The sequence below is a fragment of the Leopardus geoffroyi genome, chromosome B1 (assembly GCF_018350155.1).
Source record: "Leopardus geoffroyi isolate Oge1 chromosome B1, O.geoffroyi_Oge1_pat1.0, whole genome shotgun sequence".
Lineage (NCBI taxonomy): Eukaryota > Metazoa > Chordata > Mammalia > Carnivora > Felidae > Leopardus > Leopardus geoffroyi.
This window is the reverse complement of record NC_059327.1, coordinates 174,462,922-174,477,240: the sequence shown is the minus strand read 5'-3', so window position 1 is coordinate 174,477,240 and position 14,319 is coordinate 174,462,922. Positions and strand designations below refer to the sequence as shown.

At 42.2% G+C, this 14,319-nt stretch overlaps 1 protein-coding gene across 1 annotated transcript in view; it reads left to right on the top strand.

Moving 5' to 3' along the window:
- NWD2 (NACHT and WD repeat domain containing 2) overlaps nucleotides 1-14,319 on the top strand; it is a 185,576-nt gene that overhangs the window by 71,534 nt on the left and 99,723 nt on the right. Inside the window, exon 2 of the mRNA XM_045474293.1 lies at nucleotides 5,234-5,322. Within this exon, the coding sequence (XP_045330249.1) occupies nucleotides 5,234-5,322 (89 nt within the window). The remainder of the gene's footprint in view (nucleotides 1-5,233; nucleotides 5,323-14,319) is intronic.

The window sequence follows — 14,319 nt, the reverse complement described above, 5'->3', positions numbered from 1 at the left end:
CTGTCATATGTTTTGTAACATCACCCCACATTCACACACGACTATTAATGCTGCAGACACAGTCAATTATTACTTGAAAACGATATTGCATTTTGATTTGTGTTAGCTTTGTGGAGACACATTCTTTAGTTGGGATTAATCAATGTTTTCATTGTAGATAGCATCTATTTGCCCATTCACGTATTGACTGTGTACTGGGGTCTGCTTTAATTTCCACATTGCAGAGGTGAATGAGAAAGTCCCAGCATGTCATGAACTCACAAGTCTATTAGGGGAGACAAATTAAAAATTATAATATAGTATATGATGATACATAGGAGTGAGCACAGTGCTCACTGGGATGAGCTAGACAGAGCATGCCTGCCTCTGAGTAGTAAGAAATCACTAAGTATACTACCTTTGATTGGGCCTAAGAAAGGTCAAAGTCTGCCAGGCAAAGGGGATGCAAGGATAAAGAATTCTGAGCATGGAAAGCAGTATGTATTAAGGACAAGGGTTGGGTTCAAGTAATAGCTGAAAATGTACCCAGGAGGGTACATGGTAGAGAGCAGTAGAACATGGAACTTAGCTAGAAAACACATTTACGTCTACTGAACTTTACAGCCTTTATCTTCTGGGCCACCAGATTCCAGCCAAGACCTGCATTGATCAAACTAGTTATTGCTTTTCTTTTGTCTTGGATTTCTCTCCATCTGTTCTCTGGAGTATAAGACTGCAGTGAGGAGGGACAGATAATAGGTCAAATAGGAGACTTGGGGACCCTTCGGGTTGAGAGATGGTGAGTACAAAACTAGAGAGTGGCCAGATTCAAAAGATGTTTGTGATCAAATTGACAGGATTTGGTGATACATATAAGGGTAAGCGTGGCTGGTTGGGCACAGAGGGCTTAGAGGGTGTAGAGAGGAGCCAACCTCTGGAAGCCATCAGACAAGGAATCAACCCAAACAAAAACAACAGAAGCCAGGTAGGGTGTCCAGAGGAATCACTGGCTGACAGGCCAGGGGAAGAAAGAGAACCCAGGCAAGAGCAAATGTACAGAAATCTGGGAGGCTGGGCTGGAACAACAGTTGTAGCAGAGGGTGTGGGCTGGATCCTAAATGAATTTTCTGAGCTGCCTGGATGGAAGCGACTTAATCAAATGCCCCTGGCCTTAAGTTTGGGTGAGGCAGGGACAGTAAGAAGTCCCAGTGCAACATGGTCGTGTTGGCATTTTTATTTCTTTCTTTTTAATGTTTATTTTTGAGAGACAGAGAACGAGTTGGGGAGGGGCAGAGAGAGAGGGAGACAGAGAATTCGAGGCAGGCTCCTTGCTGTCACTGCAAAGCCCGGTGCAGGGTCGAACTCACGAGCTGTGAGATCATGACCTGAGCTGAAGTCGGACGCTCGACCAACTGAGCCACCCAGGGCATGGCCCTTGGCACTTTTATTTTTGATAGAAATTTGGCATTAATCTAAATCCCTCATGAAGTGGGATACATGGTATTGATTAATAATACTCCCTCAACTAAGGCTTTTCCCGTGGGTAACTCAGACATGGCATTAGAAACGATCATTAACTCTGAGATCATTGAGGAATTATAGAAAACAACTTCTTAAAAACCTAGTAGTGCTGCCCTAGTGTTAATGTATCTTTTCAAAGCGCTAAGGAGCTGGGCAGATACAAATGGATGCAGTGACTATGTAGAAAGAGTAAATGGTGACATACCTTGTGTCTGACCTACACTTTTTAAAGAGGTCTCTTTTTATGTGTGACATTTTGTAACTTAATTTTTCCTGTTTATGACATTCTAATGTTTTTTTAATTGCCAACCATCCGGATTTGCTGTTAGTATGAATTAGGTTTTTTAATATAATTAAGCCAGCTTATCTGCCACCCATTATAACTAATCCATTCTGTCTTAATTACTTTTCCATTTCCAGAGCCACTCATCACCTATTAATACAAATATAGGAAAATCTGAGACTTTTTTGTAACATAAGTAATAACACAAAATGTCTGTCAGATATGTGCGTATGTTTTCTTCATATTTTTAGGAAAGGTCAACATGACTTGGTAAAATGTATTCTGCCAGAAACATAGAAACCAAAAAAAGAAACCAGTATTTCAGCCCATTCACTTACCTCATGAAACCAGCTTTATAAGCCACATCGTTTATTTCCCAGAATTTCCCCTAGTCTTGATTCTGGGTCCATCCAGTGACAAATTGTGATGTAGGAAGCCCTTCTGTTTCCGGAGGTAATTACAAGGAAGCATTGCCTGTCAGTTCATTTTGGTCACTGGTGCATGTGTGGGTTTTTTTTTTTTTTTTCATTCACTCATTTCTTAATCGAGCACAACTCTGATCACTGGGGATGTCGCAGTAAACGAGACAACAGAAGGGTTCTGACTCTTTGAGCTCACATTGCAGTAGAGGAGACAAATAGTAACTGAATAGCAACAGTAAAGTGATGAGTAATGTGCAAAAGACTTGAGAGGTGATGTGACAGAGAGTGGTTCGTAGATGGAGGGCTCAAAGAGGCCTCTCTGAGGAGGTGGCTCTAAAACTGACACTTGAATGACAGGAGATGCCTTGAGATGATCACAGGACTAACCATTACAGGAGGAAGTCACAGCTGGCGTGAAGGCCGTGAGTAGGCGTGTAATCCAGTAGTGGTAAGAGATCCCTTTGGGGGAGGGAGAACATTCAAGGTAAGAGGCATGGATGTCATTCCAAGTGCCTTGCAGAGCCCCTGGAGGGCTTTCTGTGATCTGATTGGCATTTGTAAAAGAGGAGTCTGGCTCCTCTGTGGAGAATGGTTTGAAGGGGGCAAGAATGAGAACAGAGAGGCAGAGTCCAGATGAGAGGTGAGTTCAGCATTCCTTAACCATTCTATGAAGTTAGTCTATGTGTCATTTTCAAAGATTGTTTCTTTGCACCGTTGCATGTTTCCTCTGGTGAGAGTGAACTATAGCATACGGCTCTCTAGATTCAAATCCAGCTTCTCTAACTTAGTGGTCATATGACTCAGGCAAGTCTCTTAACTTCTCTGTATTTCAGTTTCCTCTTATAAAAAAATGGAATAATAATTTTACCCATTTCAGAGAGTTGTTGTCAGAGTGACTAAGAAAATACACATAGAAATACTTAATACATGACTACAGTAAGCATTTGGTAAATATTAGAGATTAGAGACCATATTTCTGTCTTATCCTCATAATATGGCACGTTCAGATGGCTGTACCTAGTAATGAGTTACAATAACATATTAAAGAAATAATTTCTGCTCCTTCCATCATTTCATAGTTTCCCATGTTATTTTGATACTACGTTAGTATGCCTTAATAGCCCTTGTTTACTTAATTATGTAATAATATAATCATTATGCATGTTATTTCCAGCTTCCACATCTGGTAGTAGTTGTTTAATTTTAATGTTAATTTTTAAATGTTTGTTTATTTTGAGAGAGACCCCGTGCACATGTGTGCACTAATAGGGGAAGGGCAGAAAGAGAGGAGGAGAGAATCCCAAGCAGGCTCCACACTGTCAGTGCAGAGCACAGGACTTGATCCCATAAACCATGAGATCATAATCTGAGCTGAAACCAAGAGTTGGACACTCAACTGACTGAGCCACCCAGGCACCCCAATATTTATTTTTAAAGTGACTTTTGTTACTTGTGTTTTAAACATGTACAGCCTTTTAGAGAGATTGGTTGAATATTAATCAGCTTTATTGCAAAGTTAGTGTTTTCAGCCCTTAAAATGGGGTGAAGGGGGATGGGGCTCTGATCCTGAGATGATATAAACCCTGTAAAAGCTTAGCATACTGCCTCCACTAGTGCCTTAACAGTACGTGGGCACTGCTCAAATGTACCACTCGGTCCTCCAGCTTTCCCTTTAAACTGAGGGTCCATGCTGGATCTATGGTTAGAAAAGACTGACCATTTGGACCATATGGTGATTTAGAAGCCTTGTATTGAGTTTCTGGTTTCCCTGTAAATACAGGTTTCTGTCACTTTGTCAGCCTCCAGCTGCATTTCAGACTCTTGAGATTGGTTATTTACATCTCAAAATAGTCTTGAGAATAGTAGGAAAGTAGAGTAGGTCAGTACGGCATATGGTTGAATTTGCATGGACAGACGAACTTGAGAATAATAAGGCAAGTCTTTTAAACTGGCTCTTAGTTATAAATGCGGTATGCAAATGTTTTGTAGTTATGGCTGGGATTGAGGTACATTTGGCAAATGGTAATTTTTATGAGATAAGACATTAACCTAATTTTTAAAATCTCTGTTCTCCTCTTTCACTGAAGTTAGTTGGGCAGGGAACAGCCTGTCTTTGCTGTAAGCATTTTACAGCGTCATCATCGATGCAGATAATCTCCCAGCACAGGTGGCTTTGGAAAGCCCTTTCTGTGCAAAACACTTGCCATTAAATACATACATATTCTGTGGTTCTTCGGGTTTCAAGTTCTCTGTTTCTTCTTGTATGTTTTTTTTTTTTTAATGACGTAAATTGTAACATGATTTTGAAGTTTTTACGTGGTGTGGAACATGTGACACAATTCCCCTCTGATAAACAGGCAGTCCCTGTGCCCAGGGTGGCAGGCGTTACTCTGCTAACCCATTGGCCAGTGGAATCTACCAAGTTTGGATGTTGGCTCCCACAGTTTGTCCCTCCTCACTGTTGCGTTGATTGCATGGATGCCGTACTGAATTTTGTAAAAGTCTAATTAGTTCTAAGTACTATAGGCATGATGATAGAGATTGAATTTTTTTGGAAATTGGTAACTAAATTAATGTGTGTGTGTGTGTGTGTGTGTGATTTTGTAACTTTTACAAGTTACAAAACTTGTAATGGGGCTAAAACACCTCATGGCCAATAGCCCTATGATTTTTTTCTTCTGTCTCTTCCAAAGACAGCACGTCTGGCTATTTAAGAGATTCATGTGAGGGTCCGCGTGGGCATAAAGGCTCAAATATGAATTCCCAGCCCTGTCACATACACGGAACTGACCAGTGAGACTCCCATCCATTCCTCAGGCTTCCTGTGCGTGTCTAGAAGAGGGGTCACTACTCCCCGTCCCCTATTAGGAACAGGGCTCCCCAGCTTGTCAGATATCCCATCCTTTCACAGTTGGCACCCAATCTGGTTATATTAATGTTAATATTAATTGTAAGTTTACCTTGTTTTTCCAGAAATACATATGTGTGGACATAACTCCCTCTCTATGTGTTTGTTTTTCTACCACAGACACAGGAGCAGAAAGACAGGCACTAAGAGAAAATGTGTATCCTAAATTGAGAGAATTCTGCAGAGAAAACTATGGATTAGAATTTCAGGTAACTCTGACATTAATTTCATTTTTAATAACGTTAGCTAAATAATGTTTGTGTTTATTTATTGTCACAGCTTCGGTGTTACAAACCAAGTTTTAAGCCCCCCCCCCCAAATTTTACTTCTTTAAGCATGGGTAAAAAGGAACAGTGGAAAATGGAAATAAAATATTTAGTTATTTTTGATGCTTTGCACTTTTATGCTGTTTCTTGGACCCTGCCTGGCATTGGCTCACCTTTTCCCTGTAACCATGTTTATTTGCCTCTTGGCAATCTCCACTATTTTCAAAAGGGTGAAGGTTGCTGAGCACCTGTCTTAGGCTGTGGTCTCTGGAAAGGTTTTACATCTAAAAATTGGGACCAGCTTTCTCACAGGTGTTTTTTGTTTGTTTGGTTGGTTGGTTTTGTTTTGTTTTGAGCAACTGGCCAGTCCTTGCTTTCTATCTTGCCTTTTAGTTGTTGTTCACATTGTAGAATGTCCTTTTTCCTATTTCAGGGATTTGCCATTTACAAAAAAAAAAAAAAAAAAAAATTACATCAACCTTTCAAGAGACAGTAACTCTTCATGTCATTGCTAAAGTTCATGAGCACCCTGGCATTTATAGATAGCACGGATTTTGCCACCTAATAGAAAAGTATTAGAAAACATTGGGCATATCTTGAATATCCAGAAATTTAAAAAGTAAATGCCTCCTGCAACAATTTTTCAACCTCATTTACAATGGACATCTTACTTCTCCAGTGCTATCTTAACTACATGTTTCCACTGTTAAGTGAGGAATAAAATGTACCAGAGGTTTGTGGTATAAGAGTGCAAAATGCATCTTTGTTAGTGGAAGAAAACTTCACCCTTCATTTATTTCCTCCTGAATATTTTATCTTGGTACACTTAATGATGCTTTCTTATCTGATGGATAAAATAGTTGGTCTCAAAATGACTCCGTTCTCTGTGCATACTGTAAGTCAGCAACAGGCCATTATGACACACATATTGAACAGTTACTCATAAGTCACGAATTGCTAGATAAATTGTGAGCCTAAATTAAACCCCTTGTTGTGAATTCAGCACTGCCTTCCCTGGGGAATCTGGTTCTACTGATAACAGGATCTCAACTGTTACAAAAATTCTGATCTGTCAAGATTCCCAAAGACTTAGACACTCCTTGGGGACTCAGTTACTATAGAGAAAAAGATGTGGCCAAGCACGTTAATCCCATATTTGAGTTTGTTTGGATTTGCATTATTATTTTTTTTTTTTTAGTAGAGGGAGGGAGTTGTTGAGCTACAGACCAGCCTGCATACAACATGGTATTAAGATTAGCTGAGAGGAAAAAGAAGAAAAATATATTTTCTAAATTATAAGTAGTCCCAGGAAAAGAGAAATAAAGCCAAAGGAAAACTGTGGAAGGCAGGGTCCATAGAACAAATTGGCAGCAAGGATCATTGAACGAGGCAGGTGCATTGAACGAGTCTTTGAGATGCCAGGAAGCAGTGGAAACCACACTGGGCAAAAAAGAGCTGGAACTGAAGCCCGGCTTTCCACTGTGACTCCTTTAGTCCGGCGTCTGAAACACGGGGGTGGTGACCACTTCTGTGTCTGAGGCTGTGTTTGGAATGATAGTTTGCTAGTTCGCATTTGCTTCCCACCTTCTGAGCTTAGCAGGAATTCAAATATATAATACCTGAATCTGCTAAAAATATACTTCTTAGTATAGTCTCTTCTAGTAAGTTGTTTATAGATCTCCCTAAGGATATGTTTTCTAGTGAGATGGTTTTCTTCCCTCAAGTGCAACAAAATATGATGCTGGAAGATTCGTGAAAAAAAAAAAAAAAAAAAAAAAAACAACTTCTCTATATATTACTCTGGATTTCATCATTGGCTGTGCATTGAACCCAGAAGAAGTGAATTTCCTAGGTTTACTTAAATATGCACCAATCTGCTTTATGCTTCCTTGCCTTCGTTTATGCTGTCCTTTCCACCTGCAGTGCTCTGCAGCCTGCTTCCCTCCCTGAATAAGTCCTACTTATTCAGTTATATACATTAAAAAATGTTTAATGTATATTTATTTTTGAGAGAGGGAGACACAGAGTGCGAGTGGGGGAGGGGCAGAGAGAGAGAGGGAGACACAAAATCTGAAGTGAGCGCCAAGCTCTGAGCTGTCAGCACAGAGCCCGATGCGAGTCTCAAACGGTGAGATCAGACCGGAGACAGAGTCGGACACTTAACCGACGGAGCCACCCAGGTGCCCCTAAGTCCTACTCATTCTTAAGACTATGCCTATAGATCTTAAGTCCTGCCCCTCTCCTCACCACCGCCCAGTAGCTATGTGTCCTCCGTGTGGTTCCTTGAATACTTCAAGCCTGTTCCCATTTCAGAGTTTTGCCCTGGCTGCGCTTTCTCTGTAAGAATGTTCACCCCCCTCATCTTCACATGGGAGTTTCCTTATTATTCTCCAGTTCTCCACAAAAATGCCACTTCCTAGAGATACTTCCCTAGCGACCCAGTCTAAAGTAAGCACCTAGGAGACTTTTACGTCACCCTATGTTAGTTATTTGCATAGCATGTCTCAACACTGGATATTTGCCTTTTTTCACATATTGGCTTGCTTATTATCTCTCTCCCACTAGATTGTAAGTTTCACAAGAATAAGGACTTCTCTGCCTTCTTGACATCTCCCCTCCGAGTTCTAGAATAGTGCCTGACACATAGTAAAACTCTGTAGGAATGTGTTGAACAAGTGAAAGCCTTTCTGACCATATGAATGAACGAAGTCTAAGTCCAACATTACTTGCTTAAGGAAGTTTTCTCTGATCCTCTGGCCCCTCCTGGGATATGCCATGTACCCTCTCCTCTTTGCTCCCCTATAATCCTAGGCATAACTCAACAGTGCATCCAGTTTGTTCAAGAAGTGTTTGTTAACCAATGAACACATGCCAGCCAAGTGCTGGGAACACAAAAACAAACCAATCAGACCCTCTTCTTGTGGAGCTTCCAGTATTGTTGGGGGTGGCAGACAATAAACAATATATCCCAGTGGTTATGGATGCATTTTCTTGAGTAAATGCTTTTAAGAAAAGTAAGACAGGATAAGGGGGTTAGGGAATGCCAGGTAGTCAGAGAAGGACTCCTTAATAAGACCTTTGGACAGAGGTCTGTAGAAAATGAAGGAGCAAGTCTTACAGATGCCTTGGTAGGAGAATTCCAGGCATAGGCAACAAGGAAAAGGGTCTGAGGACCCTTGTGGGAGAGGACATCAGGTTCAGATCATATGGGACTTTGTGGGCCAAGATTAAGGACTTTGTACGGTTAAGAAGGGAAAGGAGGATGTTATAGGATTTACATTTAAGAGAGTCATTCAAGGGGCTCCTGGGTGGCTCAGGTGGTTAAGCGTCCATCTTCGGCTCAGTTCATGATCTCACAGTTCATGCGTTCGAGCCCCACGTTGGGCTCTGTGCTGACAGCTCAGAGCCTGGAGCCTGCTTCAAATTCTGTCCCTCCCTCTCTCTCTCTCTCTGCCCCTCCCCTTCTCATTCTCTGTCTCTGTTTCTTAAAAATGAATTAATGTTAAAAAAAAAAAAAAAGACATGTAAGAGAGTCACTCAGGCTCTGTGAGGAGACTGGAACAGGGGTGCAGGACAAGGTAGAAGCAGGAGAACAGTGCAAGTTAAGAAATGATCACGGCATGGACTAGAATGAGCGATGGAGAGAATGAGACATCTGGTGAGGTCAAGTTTTCATCACCTGTCTCTAAGGTCTGCAAGTTCTCGGGATGGGAATTGTCTTACTCATCTTATCCCAGTGATAAGTCAGGTGTCTGGCACATAGTAGGCTGTTCAGTTAAATATTTATTAAATTGGTAGAATATACAGTTACATTTTACACAAGGCCTTAAAACTCTCTCTCTCTCTCTCATATATATATATGCCTGTTGGTCAGGCTTTTTTCTCTGTTTCCTTAATTTTTTCATTTAAACTAAGATGTTCATTCATTCATTCTTAGTATGCACTAAGAATATATAAATCTGCCCTGCCCAGCGCCCACTGTTACTCTGAACTGGGAGTAAGCCAGGTTAGGGCAGGAACCTCTAGAGAGGGTGCTTGACTCATGGGCACTCAGGACACCTCCATTTTGAAAGTGATTTTCGTGTGAGTCCAGCCACTCAACTCGGTATCATTCCTTAAGAATATCTTCTCTCCTGGGTGGCTTGGTCAGTTAAGCATCCGACTTAGGCTCAGGCCAGGATCTCACTGTTTACGAGTTCAAGCCCTGCCTCGGGGTCTCTGTTGTCAGCACAGAGCCTGCTTTAGATTCTCTGTTCCCCTCTCTCTTTGCCCCTACCCCACTTGTGTGCATGCTTGTCAAAAATAAAATTAAAAAAAGAAAAAAAACTCTGATAGCCAGCTTCTTCAGTGGCATCTAGTATTGATCTCACTTCATCTTATTCCCTGATGTTCATAAACCTGTTCCTTTTCTTCGCCTTTAACATCCAGTACACCCTGGGTGTTTTTAATCCTTAGACCCCCAGTAAGAGTGCTGTCTTCCCCCTAAGCTGGTGCCTCTGAGTGATCCCCATGTCCTCATATCTGGCTCTCTTCCCTCCAGAGTTACATGAAGATAAGTCTCTATTTTTGGAATGTTAATATATGTGAAATGGAAGCCATCCCTCTCCTTTTGTCCAGTTTCTCAATTGCTATTGTTTTCTAGTCTTCAAAACTTCAAGATCTTAGCTTCCAGCACATTCTTCACCTTTTATAATGTACAAACTGCCCCTATTCTTATTGATTCACCTGCCACAGCATTTCTTAGAAATTCACCTTTTTCTTCCCATTTCACAAGGCTCTGTCTTTATTCAGCCTTCTGTTTCTTAGATGCTGAATGACTATGGCATTTTGCAATTCTCTCCCAGCACTGGACATTTTGTCTTCTGGTCCAGACTGTCCACCGCTGCTCAGATCATCTTCCTTAAACAGTATTTATCAGATTTAATTCATTGTAAGATGTTTCTTTTCACATTTTTACTTCTCAGAAATCAGAATTCATCTTACAAATAGCACATCCTGATGTAATTGGCAGTGCGTTTGTGTTTTTAGTGGAACATACAGTATTGGAGCAGCCTACAACTCCTGATGTTTTGGATTCAGTAAAATACAGTGAATTATGTCATTTATGGAGTATAGTAGAAACAGCATGAATTTTTCTGTTAGAAAGACTAGGATTCAAATGCTGGGTCTGCAAATTAGCAGTTCTGTGAGTCTAAACAAATTGCTTGATTTCTTTGACATTAGTTGACCGTTCTGTAAAATGAATGGGGGGGTAGTGTTTATCTTCCCAGATTGTTTTGCGAAGGCACGAGATGACACGAAGACCCTGGCACGTGGAAGGCACTCCGCCAATGTTCATTTGTTACTGCCTCTCGCCTTTTTAAGTCTCTTCTCCTGATTAAGAACCCGGTGTAATGAAATGATTTATGTGCATTTTCTTTTGCCTTTCTAAGTACAGCAGGAGACTTCTGACCAGAGGCATCTATCTGTCTGAGGGGTGCTCAATGTCTGGTACAGAAGGAATACAAACGGGAAGAATGGTTAGGAAATACTGTGCCGCATACAAGACCAGAACCTTAAAGGTCAGGCTGTTGGCTTGAGAGAAGATTTTGCTAAATTCGTTTAATCCTTTAGCACATCGACCAGTACTGTAGGACTCTGAGCCTGGAGGTCTAAAGTGTAGAGAAAAGGGCCGAGTTTGTCCATAAGGCAGAACCAGAACCCTCCCCCTGTAGCCTCCTGGAAAGTGATAGAAGGAGAGAGAAAGGCAGAGTCAGCACGTATACCTTTCCTTTCCTTCCTCTGAGTTCTGCTTCAGAGAAGGGGCCATGGGTTAGATAAGTGAAAATGAGTGGGAAAATAGGTAGTACTAAGGGCACCTCGCCTGTGCTCTCTACTTGGGACTCTGGAAAGAGATGGCCAGACAGTAACCACCCTTCCCCGACCCCACCCCAACCCTGCAAACAGACCTGGGCTTGGCCACATCATGGCCATGGCAGCAAGTGACGATTAGGCTTAACTTTCCCAGGCTGCTCTCAGTTATCGTGTGTCCTATATTCTGAGTTAAGAGCCAGTGCTAGTCTCCACGACCGGAAGAGGTTGCCGCACGAAAGGCCGTGGTGAAGAAACTGGATGGAGCATGGGCCCATGGCTTGCGGCAGCTCATCCACAGCAGGGGAAGCTGGCCTGGCTTGGCTGGAGAGCAACACGAGGCTCTGACCCAGCTGAGAGGGAAAGACCAGTCCCTGGGTGACATGATGCCAGCAGCCAGTGGGCATCACCTGGGGGCCATGCCCAAGCCCTCTCATGTTTTCCCTTCAGGATATGAGGTCACCTGGATATCATCTTAGGGAAAAGAAGCAGGGGAACAGGGAAGCCGTGTCTTTTGAGAAACTCGGCATTTTGATCCAAGAGAGAATAAGCACCTAACAGAGTCCTGGAAAACATCAGTTTACACTAAGGTTTAAATTGGATAAAACTGAAAGTTCACGGTCTCGTGCTAGCCAGAGGGTGGAGACTTGGACAGGAGGCACAAACTGGTCTTAGACAGAATTAAGAAGCTGCACTCTCTGTATGTATCCGAGTTGTAGGTTGAGTGAAATTCCATGGGTCTTACACTACCTTCACCTTGCTAACGATTACCAACTTGAACAGTCACTTGGTCTCACACTGAAGGTCCACCCGCGGTTGCCCCCACCCGCTCTTCCTCCGCCACAGCCCTCCTGCTCTGTCGAGCCCAGCCTCCTGCTCTATGCTGATTTTTTTCCTTGCAGCCGTCCGCCTGCTCACAAATCTCAAAATGTCTTTGCCTTCTGAGTTGCCAGAATACATCATTGGCTTTAAAATTGACAGGCTGTGTTTCCGATTCTGTGTCTCCCTCTCTCTCTGCCCCTCCCCCGTTCATGCTCTGTCTCTCTCTGTCCCCAAAATAAATAAACGTTGAAATAAAAAATTAAAAAAAAAAAAAAAAGAAAAAAAAAATTGACAGGCTGTGTTGTGAAGCCCTTGGTTTTTTCTCCACATTGTCAAACTGATGGACTTTTCCATTTCCTGTTAATCAAGTGCGTGCTTCTTAAGTGAAATGTATATTCTCTTATGGAATCACAGGTTGTTTCACTCAGGCAAGCACTTCAATTTGTCTAGCTCACTTCACATTTCAGTTCTGCCCATCAGTGCCTGGACAGGTCTTACCAACTTGATATTCCGTAGAAGTATTATAAGTGTGTGACATCATCTTTCTCCCATCCATGAGCCCATTGGTTACAAGAGGGAAGGAAGATTAATAGAGATGAGAAAGAGAAGGAAAGCAGTATGTCATAACTGACCTTCATTGTTCTAGTGTGATTGTAAGTGTTGGCTCACCATTTCTGCAGCACGGAGCGGCTCTTCTGGAATTCTCATGCCTGACTTCCCAAGACAGTATTCTTGTTCCTCCTTTACCTGGTGTGCACAGACAATCTTCTGCCTAATATTTCTCCTAAATATAGAGCAGTGGCACTGTGGGGAGCTCCAGAATTTACTGGAGGAGCTATATACTTTGCTGAACATTTAATTCTGCTAAATTGTGGCTGGCTGATTACCCCAACGCTGAAAATCACCCAAGAAGATTAGTCCTCCAGTAAGCAGAATGAGAGATCCTCATTTGCAGGTGACATTTATGTGTCCCAGTTGGGTACAATCACCGTGAAGCCTTTCTCAGATTCTTAACACAAGGCACCTATTTCTTCCTATCCTCATTTTTTATTTCTTACAGTAGAGAGAGGAGACCTTTTAACAAGACTGTGCCGTAGAAAGAGCACTCTTAAGAGATCTGATTTGTCAATAATTAGTTGTAAACCATCGAAAAAGTAACTTCAGCTCAGTTTTCTTGTTTCTTCTACTTGATCTGCATTTTCTTTTGGCTCCCACAGTTAATTATGCTGTGACCTCATCATCTCTTTATGGACAGGCTGTCACATTTCTGTCTTTGGGGAGCTTCTATCTAGAAGTCCATCTTCTCCGAAGAACAGCCTCCTGTACATTTAACCTTCAAGTCCAGACTTCCTCACTAATGTCTCACCCTCAAGTCCTCAGGGCAGATTTAGGTCCTTGGTCCCATGGGCCTCATGTATTTATTCACAGACATTGACTGAGCTCTTGCTCTGCACGAGGCAGAGTTGTGGGTGCAGCAGATACCACAGTATTGAAAACGAACCTAGTCCCTGCCTTCGTGGAGTCGTGAACGGTGGTGACCAGAGTGATGCTGGCTGCAAAGGGAACACAGGGTGCTCTGGGCGTGCACAGTGGGAGGCTTCCTCAAACTTTGAGGCCTCAGGATGGCTGCTGAGGAACTGATGTCTAAGCTGAATCCTGAAGGATGGGTAGATGCAGATGCCCACGTTGAAAAGAAGAAAAGTTCAGGCAGAAAAAACATATTTGCATAGGCAAGTTTGGAAAAGCACTTGAACATTATGCTGTACTCACTGCCTACCAGGCACTTACGCTGAGTGCCGTGTGTACTTTAACGTGTTTAATCATTGCTGTGAGCCTAGCCGGTAAATTCCATCTTCTCCATTTTATTGCCTGGGGATGCTTAGAAATACAGAAGTAAATAACTGCTAGAGATCTCATAGCTAGTAAGCCGCAGAGTCAGATTTGACCCAAGGCAGTTTGGCCCCAGTGTCCATGCTCTTCAATCATTGCACCAAAAAGCCTCTTACGTTCACATGTTCACAAAAATGTGTATGGCTAGGTACAGGTATGTAAATATAAACATCTATGTAAATATATGGACATTTCAATATATATTTATACACTTGTACAAACACCTGTGTGAAGGGCACATACATAGCTAGAACATGAACAGTGAGGGGAACGTGATATGAAATGAGGGTAGGGAGTTGGGTAGGGACTAGATCATGGAGGATCTCCTAGAGCAAGTCAGGGATTCTAGATCCGATCTTCAGGCTGATAGGAAGCATG